The following is a 20,415-nucleotide window of genomic DNA, read 5'->3' on the forward strand; positions in this document are numbered from 1 at the left end:
AGAAGTTTCAGGACGTGTACATACCTACACACAATACTTCATCGTTAATAAGAAGTTCATGAGGACGTGTACATACCTACACACAATACTTCATCGTTAATAAGAAGTTTCAGGACGTGTACATACCTACACACAATACTTCATCGTTAATAAGAAGTTTCCAGGACGTGTACATACCTACACACAATACTTCATGGTTAATAAGAAGTTTCCAGGACGAAGTTTGTACATACCTACACACAATACTTCATCGTTAATAAGAAGTTTCAGGACGTGTACATACCTACACACAATACTTCATCGTTAATAAGAAGTTTCCAGGACGTGTACATACCTACACACAATACTTCATGGTTAATAAGAAGTTTCCAGGACGTGTACATACCTACACACAATACTTCATCGTTAATAAGAAGTTCATGAGACGTGTACATACCTACACACAATACTTCATCGTTAATAAGAAGTTTCCAGGACGTGTACATACCTACACACAATACTTCATGGTTAATAAGAAGTTTCCAGGACGTGTACATACCTACACACAATACTTCATCGTTAATAAGAAGTTTCCAGGACGTGTACATACCTACACACAATACTTCATCGTTAATAAGAAGTTCATGGGACGTGTACATACCTACACACAATACTTCATGGTTAATAAGAAGTTTCCAGGACGTGTACATACCTACACACAATACTTCATGGTTAATAAGAAGTTTCCAGGACGTGTACATACCTACACACAATACTTCATCGCATTAAGAAGTTTCCAAGACGTGTACATACCTACACACAATACTTCATGGTTAATAAGAAGTTTCCAGGACGTGTACATACCTACACACAATACTTCATCGTTAATAAGAAGTTTCCAGGACGTGTACATACCTACACACAATACTTCATGGTTAATAAGAAGTTTCCAGGACGTGTACATACCTACACACAATACTTCATCGTTAATAAGAAGTTCATGGGACGTGTACATACCTACACACAATACTTCATCGTTAATAAGAAGTTCATGAGACGTGTACATACCTACACACAATACTTCATGGTTAATAAGAAGTTTCCAGGACGTGTACATACCTACACACAATACTTCATCGTTAATAAGAAGTTCATGAGACGTGTACATACCTACACACAATATTTCATCGTTAATAAGAAGTTTCCAGGACGTGTACATACCTACACACAATACTTCATGGTTAATAAGAAGTTTCCAGGACGTGTACATACCTACACACAATACTTCATCGTTAATAAGAAGTTTCCAGGACGTGTACAAACCTACACACAATACTTCATCGTTAATAAGAAGTTCATGGGACGTGTACATACCTACACACAATACTTCATGGTTAATAAGAAGTTTCCAGGACGTGTACATACCTACACACAATACTTCATGGTTAATAAGAAGTTTCCAGGACGTGTACATACCTACACACAATACTTCATCGTTAATAAGAAGTTCATGGGACGTGTACATACCTACACACAATACTTCATGGTTAATAAGAAGTTTCCAGAACGTGTACATACCTACACACAATACTTCATCGTTAATAAGAAGTTTCCAGGACATGTACATACCTACACACAATACTTCATGGTTAATAAGAAGTTTCCAGGACGTGTACATACCTACACACAATACTTCCATCGTTAATAAGAAGTTCATGGGACGTGTACATACCTACACACAATACTTCATCGTTAATAAGAAGTTCATGAGGCGTGTACATACCTACACACAATACTTCATGGTTAATAAGAAGTTTCCAGGAGGTGTACATACCTACACACAATACTTCATGGTTAATAAGAAGTTTCCAGGACATGTACATACCTACACACAATACTTCATCTTTAATAAAAAGTTCATGAGACGTGTACATACCTACACACAATACTTCATTGTTAATAAGAAGTTTCCAGGACGTGTACATACCTACACACAATACTTCATGGTTAATAAGAAGTTTCCAGGACATGTACATACCTACACACAATACTTCATCGTTAATAAGAAGTTTCCAGGACGTGTACATACCTACACACAATACTTCATGGTTAATAAAAAGTTTCCAGGACGTGTACATACCTACACACAATACTTCATGGTTAATAAGAAGTTTCCAGGACGTGTACATACCTACACACAATACTTCATGGTTAATAAGAAGTTCATGAGACGTGTACATACCTACACACAATACTTCATCGTTAATAAGAAGTTTCCAGGACGTGTACATACCTACACACAATACTTCATGGTTAATAAGAAGTTTCCAGGACGTGTACATACCTACACACAATACTTCATGGTTAATAAGAAGTTCATGAGACGTGTACATACCTACACACAATACTTCATCGTTAATAAGAAGTTCATGAGACGTGTACATACCTACACACAATACTTCATCGTTAATAAGAAGTTTCCAGGACGTGTACATACCTACACACAATACTTCATGGTTAATAAGAAGTTTCCAGGACGTGTACATACCTACACACAATACTTCATGGTTAATAAGAAGTTTCCAGGACGTGTACATACCTACACACAATATTTCATCGTTAATAAGAAGTTTCCAGGACGTGTACATACCTACACACAATACTTCATCGTTAATAAGAAGTTCATGAGACGCGGTACATACCGACACACAATACTTCATGGTTAATAAGAAGTTTCCAGGACGTGTACATACCTACACACAATACTTCATCGTTAATAAGAAGTTCATGAGACGTGTACATACCTACACACAATATTTCATCGTTAATAAGAAGTTTCCAGGACGTGTACATACCTACACACAATACTTCATGGTTAATAAGAAGTTTCCAGGACGTGTACATACCTACACACAATACTTCATGGTTAATAAGAAGTTTCCAGGACGTGTACATACCTACACACAATATTTCATCGTTAATAAGAAGTTTCCAGGACGTGTACATACCTACACACAATACTTCATCGTTAATAAGAAGTTTCCAAGACGTGTACATACCTACACACAATACTTCATGGTTAATAAGAAGTTTCCAGGACGTGTACATACCTACACACAATACTTCATCGTTAATAAGAAGTTCATGAGACGTGTACATACCTACACACAATACTTCATCGTTAATAAGAAGTTCATGGGACGTGTACATACCTACACACAATACTTCATCGTTAATAAGAAGTTCATGAGACGTGTACATACCACACACACAATACTTCATGGTTAATAAGAAGTTTCCAGGACGTGTACATACCTACACACAATACTTCATCGTTAATAAGAAGTTCATGAGACGTGTACATACCTACACACAATATTTCATCGTTAATAAGAAGTTTCCAGGACGTGTACATACCTACACACAATACTTCATGGTTAATAAGAAGTTTCCAGGACGTGTACATACCTACACACAATACTTCATCGTTAATAAGAAGTTTCCAGGACGTGTACATACCTACACACAATACTTCATAGTTAATAAGAAGTTCATGGGACGTGTACATACCTACACACAATACTTCATGGTTAATAAGAAGTTTCCAGGACGTGTACATACCTACACACAATACTTCATCGTTAATAAGAAGTTTCCAGGACGTGTACATACCTACACACAATACTTCATCGTTAATAAGAAGTTCATGGGACGTGTACATACCTACACACAATACTTCATGGTTAATAAGAAGTTTCCAGAACGTGTACATACCTACACACAATACTTCATCGTTAATAAGAAGTTTCCAGGACATGTACATACCTACACACAATACTTCATCTTTAATAAGAAGTTTCCAGGACGTGTACATACCTACACACAATACTTCATCGTTAATAAGAAGTTCATGGGACGTGTACATAAGTACAAACAATACTTCATCCTTAATAAGAAGTTCATGAGACGTGTACATACCGACACACAATACTTCATGGTTAATAAGAAGTTTCCAGGACGTGTACATACCTACACACAATACTTCATGGTTAATAAGAAGTTTCCAGGACATGTACATACCTACACACAATACTTCATGGTTAATAAGAAGTTTCCAGGACGTGTACATACCTACACACAATACTTCATCGTTAATAAGAAGTTCATGAGACGTGTACATACCTACACACAATATTTCATCGTTAATAAGAAGTTTCCAGGACGTGTACATACCTACACACAATACTTCATGGTTAATAAGAAGTTTCCAGAACGTGTACATACCTACACACAATACTTCATGGTTAATAAGAAGTTTCCAGGACGTGTACATACCTACACACAATATTTCATCGTTAATAAGAAGTTTCCAGGACGTGTACATACCTACACACAATACTTCATGGTTAATAAGAAGTTCATGGGACGTGTACATACCTACACACAATACTTCATGGTTAATAAGAAGTTTCCAGGACGTGTACATACCTACACACAATACTTCATGGTTAATAAGAAGTTCATGAGACGTGTACATACCTACACACAATACTTCATCGTTAATAAGAAGTTCATGGGACGTGTACATACCTACACACAATACTTCATGGTTAATAAGAAGTTTCCAGGACGTGTACATACCTACACACAATACTTCATGGTTAATAAGAAGTTCATGAGACGTGTACATACCTACACACAATATTTCATCGTTAATAAGAAGTTCATGGACGTGTACATACCTACACACAATACTTCATCGTTAATAAGAAGTTCATGGACGTGTACATACCTACACACAATACTTCATCGTTAATAAGAAGTTCATGAGACGTGTACATACCGACACACAATACTTCATGGTTAATAAGAAGTTTCCAGGACGTGTACATACCTACACACAATACTTCATCGTTAATAAGAAGTTCATGGGACGTGTACATACCTACACACAATACTTCATCGTTAATAAGAAGTTCATGAGACGTGTACATACCACACACAATACTTCATGGTTAATAAGAAGTTTCCAAGACGCGGTACATACCTACACACAATACTTCATCGTTAATAAGAAGTTCATGAGACGTGTACATACCTACACACAATATTTCATCGTTAATAAGAAGTTTCCAGGACGTGTACATACCTACACACAATACTTCATGGTTAATAAGAAGTTTCCAGGACGTGTACATACCTACACACAATACTTCATGGTTAATAAGAAGTTTCCAGGACGTGTACATACCTACACACAATATTTCATCGTTAATAAGAAGTTTCCAGGACGTGTACATACCTACACACAATACTTCATCGTTAATAAGAAGTTCATGAGACGTGTACATACCGACACACAATACTTCATGGTTAATAAGAAGTTTCCAGGACGTGTACATACCTACACACAATACTTCATAGTTAATAAGAAGTTCATGAGACGTGTACATACCTACACACAATATTTCATCGTTAATAAGAAATTTCCAGGACGTGTACATACCTACACACAATACTTCATGGTTAATAAGAAGTTTCCAGGACGTGTACATACCTACACACAATACTTCATGGTTAATAAGAAGTTTCCAGGACGTGTACATACCTACACACAATATTTCATCGTTAATAAGAAGTTTCCAGGACGTGTACATACCTACACACAATACTTCATCGTTAATAAGAAGTTTCCAAGACGTGTACATACCTACACACAATACTTCATGGTTAATAAGAAGTTTCCAGGACGTGTACATACCTACACACAATACTTCATGGTTAATAAGAAGTTCATAGGACGTGTACATACCTACACACAATACTTCATCGTTAATAAGAAGTTCATGGGACGTGTACATACCTACACACAATACTTCATGGTTAATAAGAAGTTTCCAGGACGTGTACATACCTACACACAATACTTCATGGTTAATAAGAAGTTCATGAGACGTGTACATACCTACACACAATACTTCATCGTTAATAAGAAGTTCATGGGACGTGTACATACCTACACACAATACTTCATGGTTAATAAGAAGTTTCCAGGACGTGTACATACCTACACACAATACTTCATGGTTAATAAGAAGTTCATGAGACGTGTACATACCTACACACAATACTTCATCGTTAATAAGAAGTTCATGGACGTGTACATACCTACACACAATACTTCATCGTTAATAAGAAGTTCATGGGACGTGTACATACCACACACACAATACTTCATCGTTAATAAGAAGTTCATGAGACGTGTACATACCGACACACAATACTTCATGGTTAATAAGAAGTTTCCAGGACGTGTACATACCTACACACAATACTTCATCGTTAATAAGAAGTTCATGAGACGTGTACATACCGACACACAATACTTCATGGTTAATAAGAAGTTTCCAGGACGTGTACATACCTACACACAATACTTCATCGTTAATAAGAAGTTCATGAGACGTGTACATACCTACACACAATATTTCATCGTTAATAAGAAGTTTCCAGGACGTGTACATACCTACACACAATACTTCATGGTTAATAAGAAGTTTCCAGGACGTGTACATACCTACACACAATACTTCATGGTTAATAAGAAGTTTCAGGACGTGTACATACCTACACACAATATTTCATCGTTAATAAGAAGTTTCCAGGACGTGTACATACCTACACACAATACTTCATCGTTAATAAGAAGTTTCCAAGACGTGTACATACCTACACACAATACTTCATGGTTAATAAGAAGTTTCCAGGACGTGTACATACCTACACACAATACTTCATCGTTAATAAGAAGTTCATGAGACGTGTACATACCTACACACAATACTTCATCGTTAATAAGAAGTTCATGGGACGTGTACATACCTACACACAATACTTCATCGTTAATAAGAAGTTCATGAGACGTGTACATACCGACACACAATACTTCATGGTTAATAAGAAGTTTCCAGGACGTGTACATACCTACACACAATACTTCATCGTTAATAAGAAGTTCATGAGACGTGTACATACCTACACACAATATTTCATCGTTAATAAGAAGTTTCCAGGACGTGTACATACCTACACACAATACTTCATGGTTAATAAGAAGTTTCCAGGACGTGTACATACCTACACACAATACTTCATCGTTAATAAGAAGTTTCCAGGACGTGTACAAACCTACACACAATACTTCATCGTTAATAAGAAGTTCATGGGACGTGTACATACCTACACACAATACTTCATGGTTAATAAGAAGTTTCCAGGACGTGTACATACCTACACACAATACTTCATCGTTAATAAGAAGTTTCCAGGACGTGTACATACCTACACACAATACTTCATCGTTAATAAGAAGTTCATGGGACGTGTACATACCTACACACAATACTTCATGGTTAATAAGAAGTTTCCAGAACGTGTACATACCTACACACAATACTTCATCGTTAATAAGAAGTTTCCAGGACATGTACATACCTACACACAATACTTCATCTTTAATAAGAAGTTTCCAGGACGTGTACATACCTACACACAATACTTCATCGTTAATAAGAAGTTCATGGGACGTGTACATAAGTACAAACAATACTTCATCGTTAATAAGAAGTTTCCAGGACGTGTACATACCTACACACAATACTTCATCGTTAATAAGAAGTTTCCAGGACGTGTACATACCTACACACAATACTTCATGGTTAATAAGAAGTTCATGAGACGTGTACATACTTACATACAATACTTCATCGTTAATAAGAAGTTTCCAGGACGTGTACATACCTACACACAATACTTCATGGTTAATAAGAAGTTTCCAGGACGTGTACATACCTACACACAATACTTCATGGTTAATAAGAAGTTTCCAGGACGTGTACATACCTACACACAATACTTCATGGTTAATAAGAAGTTTCCAGGACGTGTACATACCTACACACAATACTTCATGGTTAATAAGAAGTTTCCAGGACGTGTACATACCTACACACAATACTTCATGGTTAATAAGAAGTTTCCAGGACGTGTACATACCTACACACAATACTTCATGGTTAATAAGAAGTTTCCAGGACGTGTACATACCTACACACAATACTTCATGGTTAATAAGAAGTTTCCAGGACGTGTACATACCTACACACAATACTTCATGGTTAATAAGAAGTTTCCAGGACGTGTACATACCTACACACAATACTTCATGGTTAATAAGAAGTTTCCAGGACGTGTACATACCTACACACAATACTTCATGGTTAATAAGAAGTTTCCAGGACGTGTACATACCTACACACAATACTTCATGGTTAATAAGAAGTTTCCAGGACGTGTACATACCTACACACAATACTTCATGGTTAATAAGAAGTTTCCAGGACGTATACATACCTACACACAATACTTCATGGTTAATAAGAAGTTTCCAGGACGTGTACATACCTACACACAATACTTCATGGTTAATAAGAAGTTTCCAGGACGTGTACATACCTACACACAATACTTCATGGTTAATAAGAAGTTTCCAGGACGTGTACATACCTACACACAATACTTCATGGTTAATAAGAAGTTTCCAGGACGTGTACATACCTACACACAATACTTCATCGTTAATAAGAAGTTTCCAGGACGTGTACATACCTACACACAATACTTCATGGTTAATAAGAAGTTCATGAGACGTGTACATACCTACACACAATACTTCATTGTTAATAAGAAGTTTCCAGGACGTGTACATACCTACACACAATACTTCATCGTTAATAAGAAGTTTCCAAGACGTGTACATACCTACACACAATACTTCATGGTTAATAAGAAGTTCATGAGACGTGTACATACCTACACACAATACTTCATGGTTAATAAGAAGTTTCCAGGACGTGTACATACCTACACACAATACTTCATCGTTAATAAGAAGTTCATGAGACGTGTACATACCTACACACAATACTTCATCGTTAATAAGAAGTTTCCAGGACGTGTACATACCTACACACAATATTTCATCGTTAATAAGAAGTTTCCAGGACGTGTACATACCTACACACAATACTTCATGGTTAATAAGAAGTTTCCAGGACGTGTACATACCTACACACAATACTTCATCGTTAATAAGAAGTTTCCAGGACGTGTACATACCTACACACAATACTTCATCGTTAATAAGAAGTTTCCAGGACGTGTACATACCTACACACAATACTTCATGGTTAATAAGAAGTTCATGAGACGTGTACATACCTACACACAATACTTCATGGTTAATAAGAAGTTCATGAGACGTGTACATACCTACACACAATACTTCATGGTTAATAAGAAGTTTCCAGGACGTGTACATACCTACACACAATACTTCATGGTTAATAAGAAGTTCATGAGACGTGTACATACCTACACACAATACTTCATGGTTAATAAGAAGTTTCCAGGACGTGTACATACTTACATACAATACGTCATTGTTAATAAGAAGTTTCCAGGACGTGTACATACCTACACACAATACTTCATCGTTAATAAGAAGTTTCCAGGACGTGTACATACTTACATACAATACGTCATTGTTAATAAGAAGTTCATGAGACGTGTACATACCTACACACAATACTTCATTGTTAATAAGAAGTTCATGAGACGTGTACATACCTACACACAATACTTCATGGTTAATAAGAAGTTTCCAGGACGTGTACATACCTACACACAATACTTCATGGTTAATAAGAAGTTCATGAGACGTGTACATACCTACACACAATACTTCATGGTTAATAAGAAGTTTCCAGGACGTGTACATACTTACATACAATACGTCATTGTTAATAAGAAGTTCATGAGACGTGTACATACCTACACACAATACTTCATCGTTAATAAGATGTTCATGAGACGTGTACATACCTACACACAATACTTCATCTTTAATAAGAAGTTCATGGGACGTGTACATACCTACACAGTTTGAAGGGTGTAATTCCTTCTGCAAAAAAGAACAGCAAGCAGAAACCACCTGTGGTATTTCCAACATGTTTGCAGCAGCAAGCAGATCTTGAACATTTTCTTGAATAATCTTAATTTCTCCTAAATGATACAATATATAATAAAAACAGTAGAAACATAAATTAAATCCAACGTACACAAAAGGTTACAGATCATATTATCAAAGTCTGCCACAACAACAAACTACTTTGTCTTACTTAAACAAAAAAAGAAATTCACAGAACTTTTGTATTAGTTGGAAACATTTAACAGTTTGTGGTCAGATATTGTGAATGTACTGTCCTCCAACCACTTAACTGTTGTCATGGTCATCTTTAATAAACCACTACCATATCATGTGTCAACACTCACAATACAGATAATGGGGGCCTTTTAAAAACACATTTTGATAGATATATTAAGTTTACATTATTTTCTAAATAATTTTAACAGTAACAACAGTTTATAACTTATCAGTATCTTCAGATAGGAGTTGAAACTCACAGATTTTAATTCTGCTATCTGAAACCAATATGATGTGACTTCAAGTGGAAAATAGTTTTTTAGTTGAAAACAATTTATACACAAAACAAGGAAATATAAAACCCTATAAAAATTTACTCACCAGAATATATGAACTTCAGTAACTCACTAAATATCGAGGATGAGATGCCCTGGATTTCAACACGTTTGTCTTGTTGTTCTGCCAACCCGCTGCTAAACATAGCTTCAAAGTAGGGGCTACTGGCAGCAAGAACCACTCGATGTGCAAAAAATTCTTCATCAGCAACAGAAATTATTACGTCACTAAACTTTCTGTTTTCTCGCAGTTTGTTAAGATTTGTTAGGATGGAGTTTATGTAATCCCAAGAATGAAAATTATGCTTAGCAGTTCTTATATCGTGTTCTGCCGATGAACGATAACCTCCTCTGCGCATTCTATACCCTGGTCTGGTACCATTGTTCCTTCTCGTGTAACCATTTGAAGCCATTCAACTGTTAAAATGACAAAACAGATCATTTAATACAATAAATACATGGTACTGTTAGATTGTTTAGTACAAAATACATGGTACTGTTAGATTGGGCCAAAATATTTACAAATATTAAAAAAGAACTTTTTTTTCCTTTGTGTGAAAAGCAACAAGGCTTTAGAAGTATTTACATAAGTTATCTAAAACCTCAGAAGATTTTGCATTAAATGTTTATACCCATTTTTGGATACTATTCAAGTCAGCAGAGTGAGAAAAAAACTTTCTCTCAAAGGTACTTATTTCTTTTAAATCTTTAACTAATTTCCATGTATTTATTAATATTTTCAAATTATTTTAATGCACGTACATGGAGATTACTAAATAATCACACTAGATGACAGTGGTATGTTTGTACTCGGAATTACAATTACTTTTAGATTAAATGTATTTCAAACTATAAAGCAAGAAACTTCAGGTATTTCTTCTGTTTAGTTTTGGAACTTTTGGTAGTTTATATTACTCCAATAACCATCAAATTTATTTGTTTACAAAACAGCATGATTCATCTGTAGACACATCCTTTACAATCTAGTCAAAATCCCAGTACAAAATATTAATTTGGTATTAAATCCATCATTGTGCTTACGATACAATAATTCACCTTATAAACAATCAAAAAGTACACCCTACTGGTATTATTGCTGGGTATTGAATACCTGTAATCACCAATTATCTTAATTAATGTTATGCACACTAATGAATTAAATTAACTGTTATAAAGATAATCAACTAATTAAAATTACAATTACTCCAGGTTATCAAAATATTTCTCTTATGTTTGTTGTTAAACCAAAGTTAAATGGGCTGTGCCCGACCTAAGTTTAGCTTTATAAGCTGTTCTCTTATGTTTGTTGTTAAACCAAAGTTAAATGGGCTGTGCTCTACCTAAGTTTAGCTTCATAAGCTGTTTTGTTTGAATTTTTACTTTAAGTTTATTAAGCATCAGTGATTTTTGGGGGGCCAGGGGGGCTCCTGATTCAAGGGTCTCAGATGCTCTCCCTTTCTATGGAAAAGCCACTAATATTATCTGACACTGTTAATAATTTTAAACTGTTAACTAGGGAGAAGGAAACTGTGGCGGTACTTGGCACAAACTTTTTTTCTTCTCAAATTTCTGATTAGCTGGTAGGACCCTTATTCATTTGTATGTACCATGGTTTAAGGAACACTGTATTAATAGGTAAATGAAGCCATCTATTAACTGGTTAACTGTATTTGTCCAGCTCTACTGGTATGAATTTTTATTTCTTGCCAAAGTTTATAAGTTTAGCTTAACTGTAGTCTAACAAAGGGTTAAGTAACATAACACATGTAGGAAAACAATGAGGTTAAGTTATTAAATGCCAATCATTGTATCAATATTAACCAGAAAATTAATTTAAGTTGAGGCATATTTCAAAAATTGCAAATATAATTTCAAAAGAAACTTTTAATTACGACAGTCACAAAATTACATGCTCTTTATTGTGAGAGAGATTTATCTTACTTTAGAAGTAGAATGATTCTATAACATATCCATAAAATATAATATTTGTCCAAATACACTTGGAAAGTTAAAGCAACTTTCACATTAAACTTCTGTTACATTCAAAGACACAGAATAAATGTAAATAGAAATTTAAAACTTTTATAAAATAAATAATAATTTAAAAATTATTAAAAACTAATTATTTTTATATATAATTTTAATATATAGCAACCAATAGCTGAAAGATATTTTGTAAAAAATGTTTTCTTTGGCTTATATTCCTTGAAAATATATCAAAAACTAACAATAAATCTCCACAAACAAAGAATAAAAAGTACAACCACATTATTTTAGATATAATTTCAGTTGAAAATAATTTAATATATAATTAAGTACAAGTGAGATACTAAAAAGTTTTAACACAGATTCAATACAGTAAAGAAACACAATACGTACCTGTACGTTTGCTCAGATACAACATTCATGTACAAAAGATACCATGCACATCTCTGCACAAATGTTAATGTTTTGGAAAAAAACTGGTCTACCTAGAAACATATATATACAAAAAAGTTTTAATAATACAAATCAAATTTATTGACAAGCAACATTAACTTATAATCCATTTCAACTACTTAAAATCATGCCATGTAATTTTAACTTTGTACAGTACTGAGTTTAGACACAACTATAACTTTATTTCCTGTGTGTGTATCCTTTAGGTGTAAAAATTACATGTATGTTAAAATAGTGGAATGAAAAAGATAGATATAAAATCAAACAAGAAGGTCAACAGGATATAACCTCAGAAGGTCAGACATGTTTATTCTTGGAAAGAATTATTCACTAGTCTATCAAAAACAGAGTAATGATGATTAACTCAATCATCTACGAGAATCAGTTACATTGACTAGTATTAAAAAAAGATGTGATTTATTGAAATTTTAATTAAACCAATTTATGTTACAAGAATATCCAATTAATCAAAATTATTTTCAGTTATTACTATTCTGAATTAGTATTGAACTAAATGAAATATTATCATTACACTTGTTTGTTAAGAATTTTAAATTAATCCAATCAGTTTAATAATTTACGTACTGTCACTAAGTTCATTGTTAAGCTTTTCCTAAAATAGATAATGAATAAACTCAATTTGTAGTGTTATTTCTTAAGTAAATCATGTAACAATAATTATTTTTTTAGCCACATCATGAGAACTGATTTGTGCAATGATAACTCAATTAATAATGCTCAGCTCTTCCGTGATGATGAGAAAGTGAAAATGTATCTCGAGATGGCTGGGAGGGGTATTAACATTTTTACTAATAAAGCAGAGAATAATCTTTAGACCTTCTTAGGTCACAATGTTGTTCTCTATTTTAATCATAGTTTTAATGTTCAGCTAACAATAATTTTGAAACAGATAACTGTCAATTTTCATTAGTGTAAAACAACTATGTTTGATACCATTATGTAGTAAATAAAATTCTGAGTAAGTGTAATTTACTCTAACAATCAGGCTGATTGCCAACTAACATTTGTCTTCAACAGAGCAACAAGTAACAGTTAATGATCACTCACAGACCATCTTACAACAAGAAACTACACTGTAATTTGATTAAAGTAATGCTTCATTTAATTGTAAATTGTGTAGATATGAAGGCTGGACTAATTGGTCCTGACCAGTTAACAGGTTATGTCTGCTTCACAGCTCACCCCAAATATGCAAGTCAATCCAACAACACTCTCTCATTTCATTAACACTTGAGTGACTGAAGTATCTACATAGACAAGAGGCCATATAACATTTATAACTTTGTTAATATTTATATGGATAAAACCAACTCATAATGTATATGTAGTACATGTATCTAATACCTGGTGAAAAATATATTTGATAGTGGAAACTACTTTAAAATCAATAATAGTGGTAGAGCACTACAATTAATAATATTCAGTATTCCAGGTTACTTGGAATTATGTTAGGAATATGTCTTACAAGAAGGTAACATAATGCAGACTATGCTCCAATTACTGGCTGAATCTAATACCATTTATTTATTAAGTTTATTAATTTGTCCAGTATAAAATTTATGTCACCAAATTAGTATTCATGTCTTTCAACATTATAATTTTTTAAAGTTAAAACTAAAAATTACATGAAGGTATAATTTTTTTTATTAAGGACTCTACCATGAGTAATATGCATTAATTTAAAAACATACATTTTAATATTGGCAAACACTTTCAGTTTACATTTTTAAATACATGCAAAGCTCTTATTCACTTTGTAACAATTCCAAAGTTTATTCAAAAGCATTATGAGCTTCATATACAGTGATATTACTGATAATGCAATAGAAAATGATCTGATGTAAAACAGTGTACTCTGGAATAATTTAACTGATGACAAAAAAAAAAAAAAATTTAGAAATCACTGTTTGAGTTTGAAAATTAAATCAAATTGTTCTTCAAAAGTAATTTATTAGTGTGTTGGATGTTCAACATTTAACTCTGTTTCACGTTAATTAATGCAAGCTAATTATGCTACCTTTTTTAAATTTAATAAATATAACTGTTGTTGGTAGCACTGCTAGTGTAGTAACATAGTAACCAGTGCTTCACATTCATTGTTTCAACTTTTAGTAAAAATCATAATTCCAAAATCTTGACTTAGAACATTTATGATAATCAGTACACACTCCAACGAAATTTAAGACTAGTACTAAAGTTTACCTTGAATACAGTGTTATTCACCATCATAAATTATATCACATCTTAAAACACGATACTTACAAACCATTCTAAACGTATACATAAACCTAATCTTCGTTACGTCCACCAACTTTTTCACATTCTCAGTAGCAACGGCAGCGCCACTAATTATAACAGCTGTAAAAATGAAATAACTAAAGTGTAAAATAATAACCAAGATTCATTGTTACGAAACAGCAATCTTACACGTAACCAAATTTCGCCAATTTAACATGTTCTATTCAGTCCAACTTTTGTTTATGAAAATAATACACATGTATAACTTATTTTACTTCAGTGCATAACACGTCAGAAAACGTTTAACTTAAAGTGACCTTCAGAAGGTTAAAGTTTAGCAATATTTGGATTAGGAAACTTCTTTTCACATAATTTCAAGTTTTATGTATTATTTTGGGTGAATCACAATTGATTGTTAATCAAGATTCCTTACGTGTAAAAAAAAAAAATTATCGTAAAGCTGTTTGTCATCTTCCAAAAAAGAAGTAAAATAAAGTTTTGACCTTTCATTTTTATTGACTTAATATTAGATGCTTTTAAATCGGATAAAGACAATAACAATGATATTAAATTTTTAATTGGATATTTAACCATTCATTCTTTGAGTGGAACTGAAGACAAAAGCAATTTCTTGCTGTTTCACAGGAATCTTAAGAAAATGTTTGTTTGTTTTGGAATTTCACACAAAGCTACTCGATGGCTATCTGTGCTAGCCGTCCCTAATTTAGCAGTGTAAGACTAGAGGGAAGGCAGCTAGTCATCACCACCCACCGCCAACTCTTGGGCTACTCTTTTACCAACGAATAGTGGGATTGACTGTAACATTATAACGCCCCCACGGCTGGGAGGGCGAGCGTGTTTGGCGCGACTCGGGCGCGAACCCGCGACCCTCAGATTACGAGTCGAACGCCTTAACCTAGCTTGTCATACCGGGCCTCTGAAAAGGAATAGAGATATTGTCACATATGAATATAATTATAGTCCCTCACTGTTTTAGCGGTGAGCCTACGGATTTACAATGCTAAGATCAGGGATTCGATTCCTCTCGGTGGTCTAAGCAGATAGTCCGATGTGGCTTTGCTTTAAGAAAACACACACACTAGATAAATATAATAGTACTGTCTGTTATCATCATGAAAGGTTTATTAGATTCATACAGGGATACATACAAACTGGTAGTTTTGAATTTTGAGTTTTTTTAAACCACTATTTCACCTCTTGTGGACAGCTCTTCACCGTATTTAGTTCAGGGTTCATTAAATCCGTAGGGAGATACAATCAAATTTTCAGTTTTGTATTTCTCATTTTCCGATTTTTATGAGCGTTTTCTACCACTACCTTATCTCTTATGCATTGATCTTAACTGAATATGTGATGAAGGTTTGTTGTATCTATCCGAAGATACATGTAAATTTACGGTTTCGCATCTTGTGTTGCATAGTTTTATTTTATTTTATTATTACAATTACATTAAAAGGAAACAACTCTTCATGTCTTAAGATAACCTTTCGTTAATCATTAATTTACATAATTTTCATCCATGGGGTTGGTGCTCCAGCTAGTTTTGAATAAAATAAATATCAACAGTGAAATCAACATAAATACAGAAAAGATGTATCAATCAGCGAGATATCAATGCTGTAAGCTATATTTCAACGTTTTATTTTAAATGTTACATATAGGAAACATGACATTAAGTAAGTTTATAAAACAAGTTATAGAATAGCTAGAATGTTCGGGAATATTAGTAATCGAAATATTTTGAAAAGCGTGTAAAACATTTCTACACTGTAAGAATATGAGATTCACTGAACCAGTTTTCAGTTGATAGAGTGCAATCCTTCTGTGAAATATGTAGTTACAGTAAAGCATTTCAATCAGCTTTAACTGTAGCGTATAATCAATTACTCAACCAATAGCCATACGATTATAAAAGTTTATTTGTCAGCATATTGGTACAGTTAATAAATAAATATCTGTTATAAGGGGGTAGTTACTTGCGAACTTAGGCCTACAAGTATAACTGTATACAAACGATAGTAGAGTGTAGGGCAACTTATCGTTTCGTGTACTGGAAATAACCTTATTTAAAATATGCCGCAAAACGAAAGAATACGTTACAAGACGAGACTTCCGAAACAGAAAATTACGTCATGTAAGAGACAATTATCTTTAGAATTTACACTGTACTGTCCTAAGGGCAGTAAAACGTGCACCTGCCACGCAAATAATTGTTATTCAGCACAAAGCTACACAGAGGGTTATCTGTATTCTGCCCACCAAGGATATCGAAACCTGATTTTTAACAGGATAAGTTCGTACACATACCGTTGAACCAGTGATGAGGTGAGTAAGTGAATTGTGCACAATGTAGACTGTAACATAGCAACACATTAATATCAAAAGTAGGGACATGAAACTAGAAAAAATTCAAGTTTTCGAGTTCAGTCCCGAGTTAAATTGCAGTTTCTATATTTCTTTTAAATGGTTGTTGTTTTTTTTTCTTTTCCTGCGGCTGAATACATTCTTTTGGTAACTTGCGACTTTGACATACATTTGCATTCACACATCGTTTTAAAAAGATTACTTCATTTCTATAAACGAGTATTTTTACCTTTAATTTTCATAAATGCCATACTTCAACAACCATATTTTGTTCTTCTCGTGTCCCGTTTTATTCATGGCCAGGTGGTTAAGGCACTCGACTCATAATCCGAGGATCGCGTGTTCGAATTCCTGTAGCATCAAATTTTCTTGCCCCTTTCAGCCGTGGGGGCGTTATAATGTGACAGTCAATCCCACTATTCGTTGATAAAAGAGTAGCCCAAGTGGTGATGACTAAGCTGCCTTCCCTCTAGTCATACGCTGCTAAATTAGGGACGGCTAGCATAGATAACCCTTGAATAGATTTGCGCGAAATTCAAACTAAACGTTTCTACTCTCTTTCTGGAAGATAAAACACTGAGGTTGTCTTTTGCAATTTACTTATCTTTTTGAGTCTCTTTAATTAGTTTTTATAAATACACATTTAAGACCAATCTTAATACAACCAACGTATTTAATGAAAAATCGCTCATTTCATTTAAACAGTAACACTTTTTTAATACATATCAACTTAGGCCCGGCATGGCCTAGCGCGTTAAGGCGTGCGCTTCGTAATCTGAGGGGCGCGGGTTCGCGTCCGAGTCGCGCCAAACATGCTCGCCCTCCCAGCTGTGGGGGCGTTATAATGTGACGGTCAAACCCACTATTCGTTGGTAAAAGAGTAGCCCAAGAGTTGGCGGTGGGTGGTGATGACTAGCTGCCTTCCCTCTAGTCTTACACTGCAAAATTAGGGACGGCTAGCACAGATAGCCCTCGAGTAGCTTTGTGCGAAATTCCAAAAACAAAACAACAACAAACATATCAACTTTTAAAATAGGAATATTAAAAAGGGGGTTTCTGATGCAATTTCTTTATTATAAAAAACTACAAGCGTTATCTAACAAGCTCAGAAGCTGGAATTAGAATGAAGAACGAAGATATCTCGATGTTTTCAGGCAACAAACTGTTTCTTTGGGGACTTATTTTTGATGCGTATTTTCTTCACACAAAAAAAGGAATTTTGACAAAAAATGCTACTTCGTACAACATGAAAAAAGCGTTTCGTTCTTGTCATGTTGCGCATTTGTTACATTTTCGATCGAAACATTAAATTATAAAATAAAATAAGAGCAAAAAGTATTTATCTTTGTTATTTTCTTGTGTAACTCAGAGATTTAAAGAAACATTTTCAGAAAGACAAAACATTAACTAATATCATTCACATTATTCTTGCATGGAATAAAAAAGTTACCTGGTAAAGAAATTTACAAAATATAAACTCAATTTTAAAACATTTTGATTTGCTTATTTATGTACCGATTCACCCTATCACTATTAAGAAACAACACACTGGTGATATTGAGGTAAAACTGGGATAACCTTAGAGCAAATGAATGGCGTCACTTAATAACATTAGGTTCAACTGTATTTGTGAAATACTAAATCTCCAAGCTATTGAATCAGTGAGAATGAAATAGAGACTAAACACAATACAGCATACAAGTACACAATCTTTATTCACAAACACAATGTGTGTATTTGCTTTGTCCATGTTGTTTTGTAGTTGAGCACAAAGATATACAAAACATCATCTGTGCTATGCCCACTGCAGGTATCGATTGGTTGGGTGACTGTTTGGTGTTTCATGGTGCAAAGTAACAAAGCTATCTGCTCCAAACAACAGGTTAAAAATAAAACTGATTATTATATTAAGTAAAAAAGTCAAGTTAAAACAATGACCAAAATTTGGATAAAAACTTAAACATTATTAAAAACAAATGGTCCTTAAAATTTAAGAACACAAGCAAGATGGACAGTGTCACGATTGGTTATGACATTGTCCAGCGTCAGAACTAAACCTTGGTAAATGTCTAAAATGGTGCAGTCGTTCAGAATCGAAACTACGACACAACAGTAAAATATGAACTATTGTGACTTGAGAGTCATAAAGGCGACACATTGGAACATCAGTCCCAGATAAAAGAAAACGATGAGATCAATGCGAAGTCTAGTTAGAACAACTTCCTCTTTCCGATCCTTAACGAAATAAAGCTGTCAAAGAGCAATAGAAGGTTTGATCTGGAAAAGTTTGTTATCATGTTCCTCACTCCTCGTCCACTGCCAACGACCGCGGAGCCGAGCCTTCAATACAGGACTGAAGTTAAAACTAAAGTAAAATTATTAAAATTCGTAAAAAGGAATCAAGGTAAAACAAAACAAAGTTTTGTATTTGAATGAAAACATAAGTAACGTTAAAACCAATTTTTACATCTAGTCTACAACGGTAAGAGAGACACTTCAGTAACACAAGTTGCAAAGGACTTTCTGTAGCGTAATTTCAATTATAACTCACCACGATGTTTAAAGGGAAAGTTCAAACATCAACATTAGTCACCTGAAGTTGACCTTTCCAGTCCTGGTTTAGAGTTATTTAACGTCACAGCCATTTTCTAATTTCATATCGAACTACTCGTACTTTAATTATTAAAAAACAATCATATTAAAAAAAGTCGAATTTGTCAATTAAAAACTTAGAGTTTAAAAGGTTAATGGACT

At 34.0% G+C, this 20,415-nt stretch overlaps 2 protein-coding genes across 2 annotated transcripts in view; one reads left to right on the plus strand and one right to left on the minus strand.

Moving 5' to 3' along the window:
- Window positions 1-15,448, minus strand: part of LOC143250008 (actin-binding protein IPP-like) — a 40,552-nt gene extending 25,104 nt beyond the window's left edge. Inside the window, exons 1-4 of the mRNA XM_076500642.1 lie at window positions 15,241-15,448; window positions 12,958-13,049; window positions 10,625-10,995; window positions 9,973-10,101 (exon numbers count right to left, since the gene is read on the minus strand). Of these exons, the coding sequence (XP_076356757.1) occupies window positions 9,973-10,101; window positions 10,625-10,991 (496 nt within the window). The 5' untranslated portion in view covers window positions 10,992-10,995; window positions 12,958-13,049; window positions 15,241-15,448. The remainder of the gene's footprint in view (window positions 1-9,972; window positions 10,102-10,624; window positions 10,996-12,957; window positions 13,050-15,240) is intronic.
- Rab3 (RAS oncogene family member Rab3) overlaps window positions 1-20,415 on the plus strand; it is a 111,466-nt gene that overhangs the window by 26,815 nt on the left and 64,236 nt on the right. The gene's annotated exons all lie outside the window — the stretch shown is intronic.

The sequence above is a fragment of the Tachypleus tridentatus genome, chromosome 4 (genome assembly GCF_004210375.1).
Source record: "Tachypleus tridentatus isolate NWPU-2018 chromosome 4, ASM421037v1, whole genome shotgun sequence".
NCBI classification, from domain to species: Eukaryota; Metazoa; Arthropoda; class Merostomata; order Xiphosura; family Limulidae; genus Tachypleus; species Tachypleus tridentatus.